This window comes from Natator depressus, chromosome 8 (assembly GCF_965152275.1).
Source record: "Natator depressus isolate rNatDep1 chromosome 8, rNatDep2.hap1, whole genome shotgun sequence".
In the NCBI taxonomy this organism is placed as follows: Eukaryota; Metazoa; Chordata; order Testudines; family Cheloniidae; genus Natator; species Natator depressus.
In genome coordinates, this window is record NC_134241.1 from 67,834,337 (window position 1) to 67,850,476 (window position 16,140).

Sequence of the window (16,140 nt, forward strand, 5' to 3'; positions counted from 1 at the left end):
ATAAATGTGGCATTTTTCTTATTCCCTTTAATAAGATCCTGCTGGTTTTTATTTTATTGGTATAACAGCAGTTCAACAACAGGCTGAGCCAGTGCAGAATGACTGCGGAGTGTGCTTTTGGCCAATTAAAGCATCGTTGGCACTTTCGGTATGGGAAGCTGGACCTGGCTGATGACAGCATCCCTGCGGTTATATCCGCATGCTGTACCCTCCATAACATTTGTGAAGGGAAGGGTGAACAATTCACTCAGGCATGGAACTGGAGGCTGAATTTGAACAGCCAGAGAGCATGACTAGTAGAGGGGCCCAGCGCGGGGCTGCAAGGATTAGGGATGCCTTGAGGGAGCAATTTGAGGCTGAAAACCACCAGTAATGTCTGGTGCCCTGCACGGGAGTGAAGTGCAGTGGTTCAAATGTTAGTAGGAATCTGTATTTGCTACACTGACTTGCAGTGCCTGTTTCTTTCCTGGGATAAGGTATCTTTTACTTTATGCAATAATAAAGAATGTTTTCAAAGCCAAAAAAATCTACTTATTGAAAAGAAAATTCATTTATTAAAAAGAAACACAACTGCTTGGGAAACAGAAAGGGCAAGGGGGTAGGGTGAGGAACGGTACAATCACTGATTTGCGTATGTCCTGTTCTCATACTCAGACTTCCTGTCTGGAATGCTGTGCAATGAGTGCTTCACTTCAGGATGGCTATACTGTATGGTGATGGGGATAGAGTCCGCTTGGCGCTCCATATGCTTATCTGCTGATCCGTGCTTTGCTGCCAGAGCACAGTGCTTTTGTGCCGGTGCTCCTCAGTCTGCTGGTGGATCCTCCTTTCACTGTCCTGCCACTCCTGCACTTTCTGATTATCATTACTTGAATGCTGCATTACTTCATGCAAAATGTCTTCCTTGCTTCTACGTGGCCTCTTTCTGTATCTTTGGAGACTTTTGGCTGGTGATAACATGGACCGCTGAGATCTCAAGGTTGCATCTGTAAAGGCAAAATGCAACACTTAACAGAGGCAGCATTGTTCACACCAGACAGAGCAATGATTCCCCTGTACTTAAGGGCAAGCACAGTCTACACAATAGCATAATTTGCCCGTCCCAAAGCGAGCACACATAACCCACGGGAGCCCCAAAATGGTGAGTAAGCACAGGGTCAAGCGTGACCGATTGTTTCATGGCTGTACGGTCCTCTGGGTTTCTGTGTCTTGGGGAGAGCCAACAGTGGCAGGGGGCCCCTATACTGAACACTGTCCCCACATTTTCCACAGCAGTTCGTCCTGGAAGATATCTCGCTGCTGAGGGTGACCTGGGAAGCAAGGGAGGGTCTTCTACTATAATACGGCTTCCACCTGGGCCCATATGCTGCTTGCCTGTGTGCAGCAATGGTCCCCCCCACCCATCACGGCACAGTGGTGTGGACATGTTACCCGACTGGGACAAGGACCACAGTAGCTCTCCCAAGAAACCTGCGCAAGCGCATTGCTCAACTTCTGGATGAGACCTTTGAAGAAATCACTGAGGCTGATTACTGCGATGTGAGAGAGCACATCAACACCCTATTCCGCATCTGGGCATGCATGCAGCCCTAACCCTTCTCTCCCCAAGAGCTCGCACCGAATAACTTCCTTCCCAAAATAAAAGCCGCTTACCGGGAACCTCCTCTGGTGTTTGTGCTTCCCCAAACACTGGCTGCTGCAACTGGCTACCTTCCTCCTGGCTTGAGAACAGCTCCTGGCTGTATGCATCTAGGGATTCTGGGGTGTCTTCCTCTGCCTCAGCACCCTCGCTCCTGCTTCGCTCCTCCTTCTTCTCCTTCTGCCTTGTTGGACTGGGCTCTGAAGTGTCTATGGTGGTATTCGGAGTGGAGGTGGGGTCACCCCCAAATATCGCATCCAGCTCTTTGTAGAAACGGCAGGTCGCAGAGGCAGCACCAGAGCAGTGGTTTGCCTCATGGGCTTTGTGGTAGACATTTTGCAGCTCCTTCACTTTAATCCTGCACTGCAGAGCATCCCAGTCATGGCCCCTTTCCATCATGTCTCTTGATATCTGCCCAAAAGGTATCATAATTCCTATGGCTGGAGTGCAGCTGGGACCGGACAGCTTCCTCCCCCCAAACACTGATGAGGTCCAGCACCTCACCATTGGTCCATACTGGGGATTGCCTGGCGCGTGGAGGCATGGTCACCTGGAAAGATTTGCTGAGAGCACTCCATGCCTGGCTGAGCAAACAGGAAGGGGATTTTCAAAATTCCCAGAGAATTTAAAGGGTGGGTCTGAAGGTTGGTCACCTGAGGGCAGGGCAGTAGAGTTCAAAATGTGATGACCAGAGTGGCTAGAACAGGCATTGTGGGACACTTCTGGAGGCCAATCAGAGTGCACTAACAGACCAGGGCGTCCACCCTGGCACTGCGGTGCTCCAGTGGGGGTGCATCCAGCACTATTCCACTCTCCGAGGTGGAGTAGCAGGAGTGCTCTAGCCGCGGAGTCTGGGCACTCTACGTGCCTTGCCAGTGTGGACGGGTAGTGAGCTAGTGTGCCCGGAGCTCCTTTAATGCCTTCTAACTCACAAGTGTAGACAAGCCCTTTGATTCAAGACCTAAAAATTCAGAGAAAAGAAGCTGAATAGCTGTTCTTTATGAAGGAAGTCAACATATACAGTCAGGACTGAGTATTGGGCTAGAGGAGGGCAGAGAAAGGAACTAAGGGTATGTCTACACTGGCAAGTTTCTGCACCACAAGTTATACCACTTTTATTAAAATGCTGGAATTAAAGTGCTGTTGCCTGTCCACACTGTGCTCCTTGTGACGCTGGAGCGCATCCATATTAGCAGCTCTTGCAATGGCAAAGACAGCAGCACATTGTGGTAGCTATCCCACTGTGCAACTGGCCACAGGGTGCTTTGGGAAGGGTTTGCAATGCCTCATGGGGCAGGCACAGCATCACATGATTCAGTTTTCTCAATCCCATCTTCCATGGGCATCCTAGTACATTGCCAGCTGCTTTTCAGTTGAAGTGGGGGTGGGGGAAAAGAGAGAGAGAGAGAGAGAGAGAGAGAGAGAGTGTGTGTGTGTGTGTGTGTGTGTATGAGAGAGAGCATGCTGTCTTGTAAGTTCAGACAGTGGCAGGAAGCAACCAGTCTTGAGGCGGGGGAGGGGGAAACCCTGACATCAGCCCCTGCCTCCCTCCCCGGGCTCTCTCCACAGCAAACTCTCTCTCACACACAGACACCTGCCTCTGTGTTCAACAGCATGAGCATTCCACATTAATGGTTTGCTTTGTGTCCCGGAGCAGATCAGCACAGCACACAAGGGCTGTCAGAAATGGTGCTTTGAAAGGGCAGGGGCATATGTCTCCAGGGCAGCCGAGTTCAAAACAACGAGCAGAGCAGTCACTCGAGGCATTATGGCGCAGCTCCGGAGGCCAATTACAGCACAGAAAGCAATCAAGTGTCTACACTGGCAATAGAGCGCTGGAGCCTCTGCGCAAACAGCCTTATGACTCTCCTCGAGGTAGTTTTTTTTTTTTTTTGCAACGCTGCAATTGAGGAGTTTCTGCTCACGAAGTGGCTTGGCAGTGTGTACCCATCTGCAGTTTGAGTGCAAAAAGTGGCTTTACTGCTCAGAAACTTGCCAGTGTAGACCAGCCTTAAGGTTCACATCTGAAGTAGCAAGATAAAAATAAACATTGACTTGACTTTTGTTCAGCTCTGGTGATGTTTGAAAGGGAGGTCCAATGTGGAGGTGGTCCACAATGAAGGTTGAAAAACAGGACAGGCTCTTTTACACTCAGCTCAGTGCAGCATGTGTTTTTTGGGAAGACTTAGTCTTCAGGATTTCTGCAGCCCCAGTCACACAGCCTTCACTTGTAAACAACACTGGTTGGAAAATGCTGCCGAGAACCACATCATGTTACAGACACCAAACAAATTAGCGGAATAGGAAAGAGGTCTATCTAAAATGGCAAGAAAAAATGTCTTCTACATAACAACCCTCCCTTTGCTTGAATAAAATACAAGTGAGGCAGAACTACCTCACCCTTTCTGTGTAGTTGTACTCTTTGGAACTTGTTCAGCTGCAAAGTGTGCCAGTTTATATCGCGCAGCTTCTGCTGCCAGATCCTGTTGCCATCAGCTGTTATTGTAATTCACAATCATAATTGGGAACTGAGCTATTTTGAATGAATCATTTGACAAATTTAGCATGAAAATCAGTTTATAAACAGAAAAATGGGCTATCTGTAACTGCTGGGTAGTTTATGAACAAGTTTCAGCCTAGGAATTGTATATGAACTGTGGTTTGTAGATTCATCATTGTGTGCTAGGTCTGCTTGACCACATAGTATCATTTCTGTTCCCTGATTGGAGGAGATTGTATGTACCAAAGAGGGAGAACCTGTGATCCAGTCACTGAACCTTTGATTTTCTCTGGAGAGGACAGAAGCAGTTTACATGATTGGCAGAATTATGGCATTTGGAATCTTTTTCTTTCCTGGCCACGTGAATCACACTTTGTCTGAAACATCACTGCTAGAAAAGCCAGGCAATTCTACAATCAGATACAATGCAATCTGATTTTAAAGTTAAGTTTGTCATTACATTCACACCATAACTGTGAGTTGCAATCCTAGCAAACAAGAGTGAGGTTAAAGCACTGACTGGCTATTTAATGTGTGTGTGTGCTGGCTGTGACAATGACTGGTTATACTGTCCTAACTCCAAGAGAACAGTTACATGTTTTTGTCCATCGTAAAGTGAGTAATCATATAGGTAAAATGAATAAGACCATATGAAATAGCAAGCTGAATATAAACTTTGATCTTACTTTCACCCAGTTCAGTTAATGTTTGAAAGGAGGGTCCATTGCAGAGGTTTTCTAGTTCTTTGAGATGAGGTGGAAGATTAGCTTGCAGTAAAGCCAGATCAATTAATGATGGTGATTGTGAAATCCTTCAGTGCACCCTGACTATATCTCTACACACTGCAACTAGACTGGAAGCTGGCCCATGCAAGCTGACTCAGGCTCAGGAAAAAGGGCTGTTTAATTGTAGTGTAGATGTTTGTGCTTGGGCTGCAGCCTGAGCTCTGGGATCCTGTCACCTCACAGGATCCTAGAGTCTGGGTCACAGTGTGTTTTCAGTATTCAAAGAGCAGAATACTACACAGAGGAGCACATACATCCTGCTGCTACAGCATGGAGGAGCAGGCTCAGGGCTGACCCTCTGAACAATCTCATCGACTTCTTCCTGAAATCTCTAGAGAGCACTAGTCAATTTCCCACAGGTGACAAGTTAGGGGAACAAGCCTCCTATTCACTCCCCTGAAAACACCAACAGAGTTAGTGAAAATCCAGTCAGCCTTAAAATAAACAAACAAAAGTGCGTGTGGGGAAACAGATGCTGAACTAGGTTAGCAGCCTATGGTACCTCACTCACATACAAGATGTCACCTGCTTATTCAAATATGCTCAAACACTCAACTGACACTTTCTTATTGTCTGATATGCACAAATTCAAAGTTGTGGTTCCTACAAAGTAATTACTTTGAACCAATGTGTATGCAAACAAAACAAAACAAAAAAAAAAAACAGAAGGCAGCAAAATACTATATAGTCTACACTTACTGGGGGATTGACGTTCGATACATCGGCGGTCAATTTAGCGGGTCTAGTGAAGACCCGCTAAATCGACCGCAGATCACTCTCTCGTGGACTCCTGCACTCCACCAGATCGAGTAGGGGGAGTCGACAGGACAGCATCTCCCGTTGACATCGCGTAGTGTGGATCCAGAGGTAAGTAGGTCTAAGTTACATCCATTTGAATTATGCTATTCACAGAACTCATATTGCGTAGCTTAGATCGAATTTCCCCTGTAGTGTAGACAAGGCCTAAGAGAGTTACAGATGCTCTGGAAACATAAAATTGGCATTCCAAACTTCCTTCTTAACTTAGTTTTTGCATTTAATTGTAGAAAGCTGTTGTAATTCAGTATGTAAATTTCCAAGCTTTAAATAGTGCTAGGTAGGCACTCTCCCCCTTCAATTCAGAGCAAATCTAAGAATGCAATTGTCATCTGTTTTGGATTAAAACAAGCGACCCTAGTATTTAATAGAATACCACTTTGAGTAACAAAGAAAAAACGGTTACCTACCTTTTGCAACTGTTGTTCTTCGAGATGTGTTACTCATGTCCATTCCATTCTAGGTGTGTGCGCATCCACGTGCACAGTTGGAGACTTTTGCCTTATTGGTATCAGTAGGGTCAGCTGCAGTACCGTGTTGAGTGCCGCGCTTATGCGTTGGTATATTAGGCGTCGCCGACGTTACACCCTCACAGTTCCTTCCCGTTGGCAACTCCGACAGATGGATAGGAGGGCAGGTAATGGAATGGACATGAGCAACACATCTCACAGAACAGTTACAAAAGACAGGTATCTGTTGTTCTTCAAGTGCTTGCTCATGTTGATTCCATTCTAGGTGACTCACAAGCAGTATCCTCGGAGGTGGGCTCAGAATTCACAGTTTGGCGGCTTGCAGTACTGCTCTACCGAAGCCAGCATCGTCCAGGGCCTGCTGGGTAAGTGCATAGTGGGACGTTAACGTATGGACAGACGACCAGGTGGCCGCCCTACTGATGTCCTGGATAGGCACTTGGGCCAGAAAGGCTGCCAAAGAGGCCTGCACCCTGGTCGAGTGGGCAGTTACAATCGCCGGGGGTTGCACCTTCGCGTGATCATAGCAGTAGAGAATGCCGGTGATCCAAGAAGAAATTCTTTGAGCAGACACTGGGCGACCTTTCATTCTGTCGGCCGCGTTGTTTTGCAGAATGGCTTTGTCCTTTCAATGCAGAAGGCTAGCGCCCACCTGACGTCTAGGGAATGCAGCCTATGCTACACCTCTGACATATGCGGCTTTGGAAAAAAGACAGGTAAGAAAATATCCTGGCTTGTATGAAACTGAGAGGCCACCTTGGGCAGGAAGGCTGGGTGTTGCCTCAGCTGGACTGCGTCTTTGTAAAAGACCATATAGGGCGGTTCTGAGGTGAGTGCCCTAATCTCGGAGACCCAGTGGGTAGATGTTATTGCGACCAGGAACATGACCTTCCAGGACAGGTGATGGAGAGATCAGGAAGCAAGAGACTTGAAGTGGGGACTCAGGAGCCGCAACAGCACCAGATTCAGGTCCCACGGAGGAACAGGGTCCTTGATGTGCGGGTAAAGGTGCTCGAGGCCCTTGAGGAACCTGACCGTCATGTCCTGGGCCAAAACTGACCTACCCTCGAGCGGGGAATGGAAGGCCGAGATAACTGCCAAATGGACCTTGATAGATGAAGGGACAGGCCTTGGAGCTTGAGATGCAGAAGGTAGTCCAGGATTAACTGCAGCGACGCTTGCTTGGGCTGAATGCCTTTATGCGACATTCAGCAGGCGAACCGCTTCCATTTGGCAAGGTAGGTTACTTTGGTGGAGGGCTTTCTACTGCCCAACAGGACATGTTGGACACTGCCGCTCCAACACATTCAACCATGCGGCAGCCAAACCGTCAGTTGCAGCGTCTCCAGGTTCAGATGCAGAAGACTGCCATGGTTTTTTGACAGTAGGTCCGGTTGGAGCAGCAGTCGTAATGGAGCAGCCACCGAGACGTCCAGCAGTGTGCTTAACCAGTGCTGGCACGGCCAAGCCAGTGCTATGAAGATCACCTTCACCCTGTCCTGCTTGATCTTCATGAGAACTCTGAATTAACGGAAGTGGGGGGGGGGGTAGGCGTAAAACAGAGCGCCCGACCATGGCAGCAGAAAAGCATCTGATAGGGAGCTCCTGTCGATCCCTCAAATCGAGCAGAAAACATGGCATTTCCTGTTCTGTCTGGACACAAACAGGTCCACCTGGGGAGTTCCCCACTTACGGAAGATGAAGCTGACCCCTTCCAGATGGAGGGACCACTCATGGTGAGATGAGAAGGTCCTGCTGATGCGATCTGCCAAAGTGTTCTTGGCCCCAGGGAGGTGAGTGGTCACGAGATGAAGGTCGTGCTGCAGTTCCCAGAACCTGAGGGCTTCCTGGCAAAGGAAAGACAATCTGGCGCTGTCTTGCTTGTTGATATAGAACATAGTTGCTGTGTTGTCCATTAGTAATTGGACCGCTTTGTTTACATGTGAGGTAGGAAGGCTTGACTGGTCAGGCGAAAAAGTCTGAGCTCTCTGATGTTGATATGGAGGGATCGATCGTGACTGGATCAATAACCTTGCGTGCTGAGATTGCCCAGGTGGACTGCCCCACCCCAGGTGCAATGCATTGGAGACGAGTGTCACCGACGGGGAAGTAGTCGCAAAGGGGACTCCTGCCAACACCAATGTAGGATCCTGCCACCAGGTGAGTGACAACAGTATGCAGTTCGGAATCCAGATCACCCAGTCCAGGCTGTGTCTGCTGGGGACGTAGACCGACACCAGCAATACCTGCAGGGGCCCGAGGCGGAGCAGCATATGCTGGACCACGCAAGTGCAGGCTGTCATGTGTCCCAACAAGTACCCAGGGGAGGGGTGTATATCCTGCGGTCCCAGCCCTGGAGCTGCCACGGCAGGGAGAGGTGCCTCTTCCCCAGCCCAGTTGCTGCGGGGGGGGGGGGGGGGAAGAGAGCTATAGGGAGTCTTCTCTGCCGACTGTAGCCCCAGAGCACACTCCTGCACCCCAAACCCCTCATCCCTGGCCCAACCCCAGAGCCCTCACCCTCAGCCAGCATCCTCACATTCCTGCACCCCAACTCTCTGCCCCAGCCCAAGTGGGAGAGCTCTGATGCAGGATGAAGCGCAGCCTCCATGAGGAGGACCCTCAAATGGATATCCCGCTCCTTTTGGGTTCTAGGTCGAAAGTTTTTACAGATTTGACACTTGTCCTTCCTATGGGACCCCCCCAAACACTTCAAGCAGCAGTCATAGAGGTCACTGATAGGCATTAGCCTGCTGCTTGACGAACATTGTTTGAAGCTCGGACAGCAAGGCATGCTTTGCTCTAGGACGAAGTCCCAGCCAAGACTCTAACTACCAACTAACTTAACACTTAACTGAATGGCTAACTAAGTACCTACAAACTGTGCACAAAGAAGATAAAGGTTGTAAAGAACTGCTAATGCTCTTGCGATCTGCAAGACAAGGTGCTCCAACCAATCGTCACCGGTGGTATCAAGGAACTGAGAGGGCGGAGGGCGCGCAGCGCCTAATATACCGACTCATGAGGGTGGCACTCCAAGGGGTGCCACAGCTGACCCTACTGATACCACCAAGGCAAAAGTCTCTGACAACTGTGCACGTGGGTACCCACACACCTAGAATGGAATTGACATGAGCAAGAACTCGAAGAAGAAAAGCAGTTAGGGATGCAATTATAGATTCTTTCTCAGTTTGGAAGAGGAATCACTACGATGTGTTGTGCTTCTTTTATGATTAACTTATCTAGGTGTGGTTTAATGAACTAGAATATAACAAAACTGGGACTTCTTCAGAGCTTTTATATCATACTGTAGTCCCGCTTTTGTTTGATCCATTTGGCACAGTGGACACCAGTTGATACCACTTTATTCTCAAAATCCATCTATTGGGCCTGATTGTTTTCTCACACGAGTTTTATAGAGGTGCAACTCAATTGTACAGACAAGGACTAACTCAGTTGCATTCAAGTGTGAGATTACAACCAGGCTTGTTATGTCTGATGAGCATATCAAAAAATCATTGATCGCCTCAGAGGGAAGTAATTTAAATCCCATGCAATCTGTTGGTTCTTCTTAGAATTGCTCTCAACTGACTATTACCTGTCTCCTTAAATAAAGGTATCTCTAAATAAAGTTCTTGTTAGGAAGTTTTATCAACCATAGCCCTGTGTAGGTCTTTTCCTGTAAATACAAGAAATGAGCAAATTCATTATAATACTATTTCACTAAAATAAATACAAAGCAGATCTGAAGACATACATTTTTGACTGGTTGGTGGCATTTTCAGTAGTTTTCCTGCTGTATTACAACCATCTCAGCATTCTGCAGTATGAAGTAGACTGATGGCAATATCATATGACTAAGTCGGTCGTTGAAAGGCAGACCTTTCTGTCTATAAAGGAGCAGTAGATAGAATCCATTCCTCCGATGCCTGCCAGGACTGCTTCTTGAAACTACTGTTAGTAATCATAAGTCTCTGAATGCTGCCCTCTAATGGTCTATTTGGGCTATTGATTTAACAATTCAGTTTTGTTTAAAAACTATTTAACATGTATTTTGTTTAGGAGGTAGGTTTGTTTGGTTGTTTTTAAACACCATAATAAATCAAAGGCACATGTGAAATTTTTTTTTTAAAAAACTTTATTTTCAAGTTCAAACCATTTGATGAGCAATGGGTCCTGTCTCGATTCTTGAGATTTGAAAAAGGGATCAATGGGGATTTGTTTTGTTTCTTGTTATGTACCACCATCTTGCTTCCATCTTATTGATTCCTTAGGAATCTGGAATAATGTTTTATTCTGTCAGATTTTGGCTGTTTGGCAGAACATGTAGAAGCAACGTGTGTGCCAGGGAATACAGCAGAGAGATTTTAAAACATTGTAAACTGTGTTTGTTGCTTTATACTTCATCTGTTCAGTAGCCTGACTACATTCTGCTTTGTATTGTGATCCTGTCAGTTAGACAGACTAAGGATGCCAGGTCCAACTCATTAAGGAATTCAGTCCCTTTCAAAGAATATCTAGGTATGACAGGAAGTGGTACTGGTGGACCAACCAATATTGTCTTCCATAGACCAGCCTATTTTACTCTTGCCACACTGTCTTCTCCATACGAGACTGGAGTTCATCCTATCACTAAGATAACTGCAGCTGGAGTAGAGAAATGTTTTCTTCAGGGTGAAAACTACTAGAGCTCCAGGGCTAGGATAAACATTTGTGCACTGTCACACAAACCCAAACTGGATCCAGTTTCAGAAACTGAGAAGAGTGCCACCAAAGAGGAAAAAGCCTCAGCATTACCTGAGCAATTTGTTTGCTAAATGTGTGCTGCTATGAGAATACTAATAACAAACTACTTCAAAGAGGAACTTAAAAAACAAAACAGCGGGAGGTAAGGCACACCACAAGTTTCCTTGAAAGAAACGTTGTGTTTGGGGAAAAAAACCCAACCTCCTTCCCCCAAACCAGGAATGGATTTTTTAATGGGGGGGGGGGGGAAGAATCCCATACATCTTTCTAAACATTTGTGTTATTAGTAGTGAAAATACTTACCCCACCCTTTCTTGAAATTCTTTGGGGGAAAATACACCACTCCCACCATTAAAATGAAAATGATGGAACAAATTCACCAAAGCCACAGCGATATCCTCGCAAAAGGGGCTCTGCTACAATTTTTTTGCCTATCAGCAATTCCCTGGAAAGAGTCCCATTCCCTAACCTGTCATCACCCAAATCCATTCTGTAATCTTCCCTGACAAACCCTTCAGTCTTTCCACCCTCCACCTCAGTACCTCTACACCCAACAGTATCGCAGAATCTTCTCTAAGCGGCTCCATGAGTGGCAGCTGTTTCTCACAGCAGTAGAGGTGGCCAGTGTTTTCTTGTGTGCTCTAGCTGTGGGATGGGAAGTTGAAGGTGTTCTTTTTGATTCTTTACAGAGTAGATCTGCTGTAGCTACTGGAGGTCTCTTCCTCCTCACGTACTATCAGCATACACTTCACATGAGGCTAGCTTTAAATTCAAGGGACACTTAGATGATTCTTTGGGATATACCACAAAAATAAACTGATTTTGGGTGCAAATGCTCTTTAAGAACTCTAGTCTCCTGCAGCAGAAGTGCAGCCAAGCTGCATGTATTTTCCATTTAACCACAACAATCCATTTGCATTAATTTCAAGGCTCTCTTTTCAAGGAAAATGATTAGACTTACCATGGGTTCAAGTGACCTTCTGAGGACTGGATACACTTGCTCTACAGGCAGATTCATTGTGGCACAGAATGATCAAGTCATTCCCAAGAATCTGGCCAAGTTTTAGATTTTCACTGTACAGAAAATGTACTTTCTGATGTCCCAAGTTCCTAATAATGCATCAAGGACTTTTGTGCTAGAAGACCTTAATAGAAACCTTCAGGAGTACTTTATTCAAGCACATCTATTCTGAGAATTAGCCAAGTGCTTTACTGTTATAGCCTGGCATCTGCTTGAAAAATAGTGATAGGTAACTATATCTAAATGATGTACATTGTACTGAGTAGATTTAAGTGTAATTTAAGCTTTGTTATTTTTATAAGCCATTCGTTACTAAAGGTGAGTGAACTTTACATTTTATATTTACACACTGTCTGGGAAACATCCTCTCATGCCTTGCTAAAAAGGGATAATTTAAAAGGTGTTAAGGCTCAAGGCATTTAAACCTTTTAAAATCATACACGGGAGATAAAAACTCTTTCCCAAGTAGGGAGGGGATATGTCAAGACTAGAAAGTATGATAAGATTGAGCTGGTGTTTACAGATTCTGTTTCAGTACATCTGATGAGTATTCATCAGTGTCTGCAGAACTTAAGCTTTTGTTTATAAACATATGGGCTAGAAACTCAAAGAAAATTTTCTCTAATGGCTTGTCTTCACTGCAGTGTTAGCTCAAGGTATAACTAGAGTTGCCTCTAACCCAACTCCCAAATCTACACACACACACAAATCTCTAGCTTGAGTTATCTGGTGCTTTAAATTCGAGCTAGATGGTCTGACATGGGCAGTGGGTAGATGCTTAAGTACTACTGAAGCATGAGCTAATAATAATGCAGTAGGGACAAAGCTACAGTCTTCAGCTGTAACTCTGAGCTGTTAATCAAATCACTCTGTGTAACCTGAGCTGTTTTTGTAGCATGGCTGCTCTCACAATTTAGTAATTTAGCAAGCTTTTGAAGTCAAGGCTTAAGTGTTAAAAGACCTTAGACATAACAGAAGCACCATGGCTTCAGTGGGTTGGTTGGTGAAAAAGGGTAGAAAGAGAGAGACATTACTCATGGACTGTGGAGGCATGGCAGGTGCATCACTTACTTCTCAAGTGTGGATGATGAGTCAAAGGTACCTGAACACTTATTCCGGTAGGTTATTCTGCTTTTCTTTAGCAAAATTGAGTAACTTAACTTGTGATGTGGCTTTAACTCGACAGTATAACTAACCAACTTCAATTAAATTATTTTGTTTGCTAAACTTCAGACATAAACCAACATACAAGAACTAGCTTTTTTATTTACGCTAGTGAGCGGGAAAAAACACCTTTTAGCATCATGAGGGTGTGTCTTAGTTTTAGTCATCTTAGTTATACTAAAGACAATTATTTGATAGACTATAAAAAAATCAAAGCTCCCTGCTCTTTCGTGTCAACAGGTTAGTTTTCTAAAATATCTGTTCACAGCTTGTGCTAGTGTTCCATCTCCATAAGCTGTACTCAAAATAAAGAACACTATTATGATTATTTGGCTGGTGTGCTGTTTAAGGTGTTAACGCCATGTTAAAAGTTTTAATGCAAGTCATCTTAACCTCCCCACATACACATCTCTATAATGTCGGCATTAAAGAATATAACAAGTAGGGTTTCTTAAATTCAAGAACTCATATGAAAGTATTTTAAATGATGATAAAGCCAGGTTTCACTGAAGAAAGAATGTAGATATATTGCATAGGTTTACTTATATAGTAATGAATAAGTACTAAGAGTGATCTTTCTTTCCCCTGTTGCTACTGGAGAGGGGACAAGAGAGGTCTATATCCCCCTTCCACCTGCCTTACAAAGTACTAGCTCTGGATTTGATGGTAAGGTTTATTGCTCCTCAAAATATTTGTATTTCACTGCCAATTAAGCACAGTTACATAGTCTTTCCCACATGATTTTAGAATATATAAAACTGCTTGGCTTCGCTACAGTTCTGAAAATTAGTGTCTCATACTTTCAGATAGCCTAAAGCAGAAGTTCTCAAACAGTGGTCCATGAGCTCCATTCAGGTGGTCCACAGACAGTCCCCTCTAAGGTGCGTGCCTGGGAGGCACATACAAGAGAATGAAGGGCCATGCACCTAATTAGTGTAGCCGTGCAGGCCTGGTTCCACTAATTAGGTGCCTCGACCCTGGAGAAGGTAGTGGTAGCCATGTAAAATGAGGTGGTGGCGTTGGGGGAAATTTGGAATGTGCAGGGCTGCAGCGGCCAGAGAAAGAGGAGACTTTCCCCAGCTCCAGGGCTGCGGCTGCCGGGGAGAGACGGTCCTCTTTCCCAGCCTCAGCTCTGTGGCTACAGCGCTGTGGGGGAGAGAGGGCACATCCATCGCATTAGAAAGGTAAGAATACTGATATTAAAATATGAGTTGTGTGCTTTTATTCATAGAATAAAAAAACGTTAATTATTAAGGGTTTTTTTTTTAATATAGTGCTTTTATCCAAAGTGCTTTACAATAGTTAGCTATCGGTACAAACAACATTTGGAAAGATCATGAAGTGGTTCGCTGAGACCCTCAACGATTTTCAAGTGGTCCACACAAAAAAAAAAAAGTTTGAGAACCACTGGCCTAAAGCATTGATTTATAGCACTGCTGCTTCAACAATAGAGTAAGAATGCTAGCCTACATTGTTCCCTTGGCTTAGCAGTGTTTAAAATTATTGTTTGGTATTTATCTTATGGTAATGTCCAGAGGCCTCAATCAGGACTGGGGCCTCTTTGGACTAGATACTATTCATGTGTGTTTGTAGATAAAGGTCCCTTCCTTGTTGACATTGGTCATACCAGCGTAATTCTTGATCCAAGAATGAATGACCAGAAGCAACTCACGTTCATTTGAATGAAAAAATCTCTGATGGTACTGTGCCCCCAATACAATACTAGGGCATTAGTTCAGTACTGTTTCCAAGGCAAAACAAGAATTCCTGATTCACTAAAACTTATTCTTATGCCCATTTTTATTTTCAGAGAGCACATCAATATCCTCAAGGCAGGAAGAAAACATCATTCACCCTGGCACCTATGAATGTGTCTTCTGACATTAAAGCTCTGAGGCATAAAGATGTAAAATAATTCAGTATTGTGTTTCTGTAAGAGGTAAACACCTCATCTCAAAAAAAAAAAAGAGCAGGCATAACACAAAGTGAAGGGAAAAGGAATAATTTATTAGAGATTTAACAAGCCGACTAATATACATTTTTCATATATCTGTCTGATAGGCTACAATGTGTTTAAAAGCATTTGGAACCTTTAAGAATGAAGAAAATTAAGTCTTGTTTTAAAAACATTTGAAATGCTACTACGCACTGTTCAATAGTCCTGTTGATCACATTGCTTCTTCCCATGGCTTGGTAACATTTGAAAGATGGAACACAAAAGGAACCTGGAACATTATAAAGGCATGTTAAAAGTATAAATGACTGGAAAAATTACTGTGTTCAGTTGTCAGAAGCTTAACTGGAAAGTTGAAAGATCGTAAGATACAGAAAATTAGTGAATCATGTCTGAGCCAGCTAAATTTGGCTTACTACATACAGCATGTATTAGTTTATATTACATTTAAAAAAAGTAAGGTTAATCTCAGAATGCTGTAATACAAAACCCCCAAGAAAATTATAGATTAGTTGCCACAAAACACTACCAGAAAGTGGGAAACAAAGGTAGCAATGAATAAAGTTTAGCTTCAGTCTTCATTACTTCATTATGAGACATTGCTAGATTTTCTGTTCTCTATTCTAAAAAAAGGAAAAAGTTATAAGAGAAACTAAGTACAGGTTGCGTCCCATAAACTGGGACACAAACTGTCATTAAATGAATGTATTACTTAAAAAGACAACGTCAAGGATTGTTTTCTGCTTATAACCACCCCATCAAAACTGAAACATTCTAACACAGTGTGGTGTTGCTATTTTTTAAAAAGGAACATCTAGGGCCAGCTCCTCAGCTGATATAAGTCAGCATAGCTCCACTGAAGTCAATGGAACAAGGCCAATTTACATCAATTCAGGATCTGGCCCATAAAATAAAGAATTTATGAATTTAGAGAAGGAACAGGGAGGAAAGGTCACATTTTGAGACTAGAAACGTTCATGGTGTCGCTTTAAGTAAATAAGTGACCTGATTCACTAACTTTCTCCCTGAAAAAGTTCCCTTTATAATT

General features: G+C 44.4%; 1 protein-coding gene across 2 annotated transcripts; it reads right to left on the bottom strand.

The window, feature by feature from the left end:
- Positions 1 to 639: 639 nt before the first annotated feature.
- LOC141992882 (uncharacterized) lies at positions 640 to 10,046 on the bottom strand. 2 transcript variants are annotated; one of them, XM_074962215.1, is made up of 3 exons: positions 9,965 to 10,046; positions 1,654 to 2,050; positions 640 to 986 (listed from the first exon to the last, which is right to left on the bottom strand). In XM_074962215.1, exons 2-3 carry the CDS (start codon positions 2,036 to 2,038, stop codon positions 688 to 690), a joined length of 684 nt encoding a protein of 227 aa, XP_074818316.1. In that variant the 5' UTR covers positions 2,039 to 2,050; positions 9,965 to 10,046; the 3' UTR covers positions 640 to 687. The 2 variants fall into 2 exon arrangements, with proteins under 2 accessions (XP_074818316.1, XP_074818315.1); XM_074962214.1 differs by lacking the exon at positions 9,965 to 10,046 and having other exon boundaries at positions 1,654 to 2,181.
- Positions 10,047 to 16,140: the final 6,094 nt, after the last annotated feature.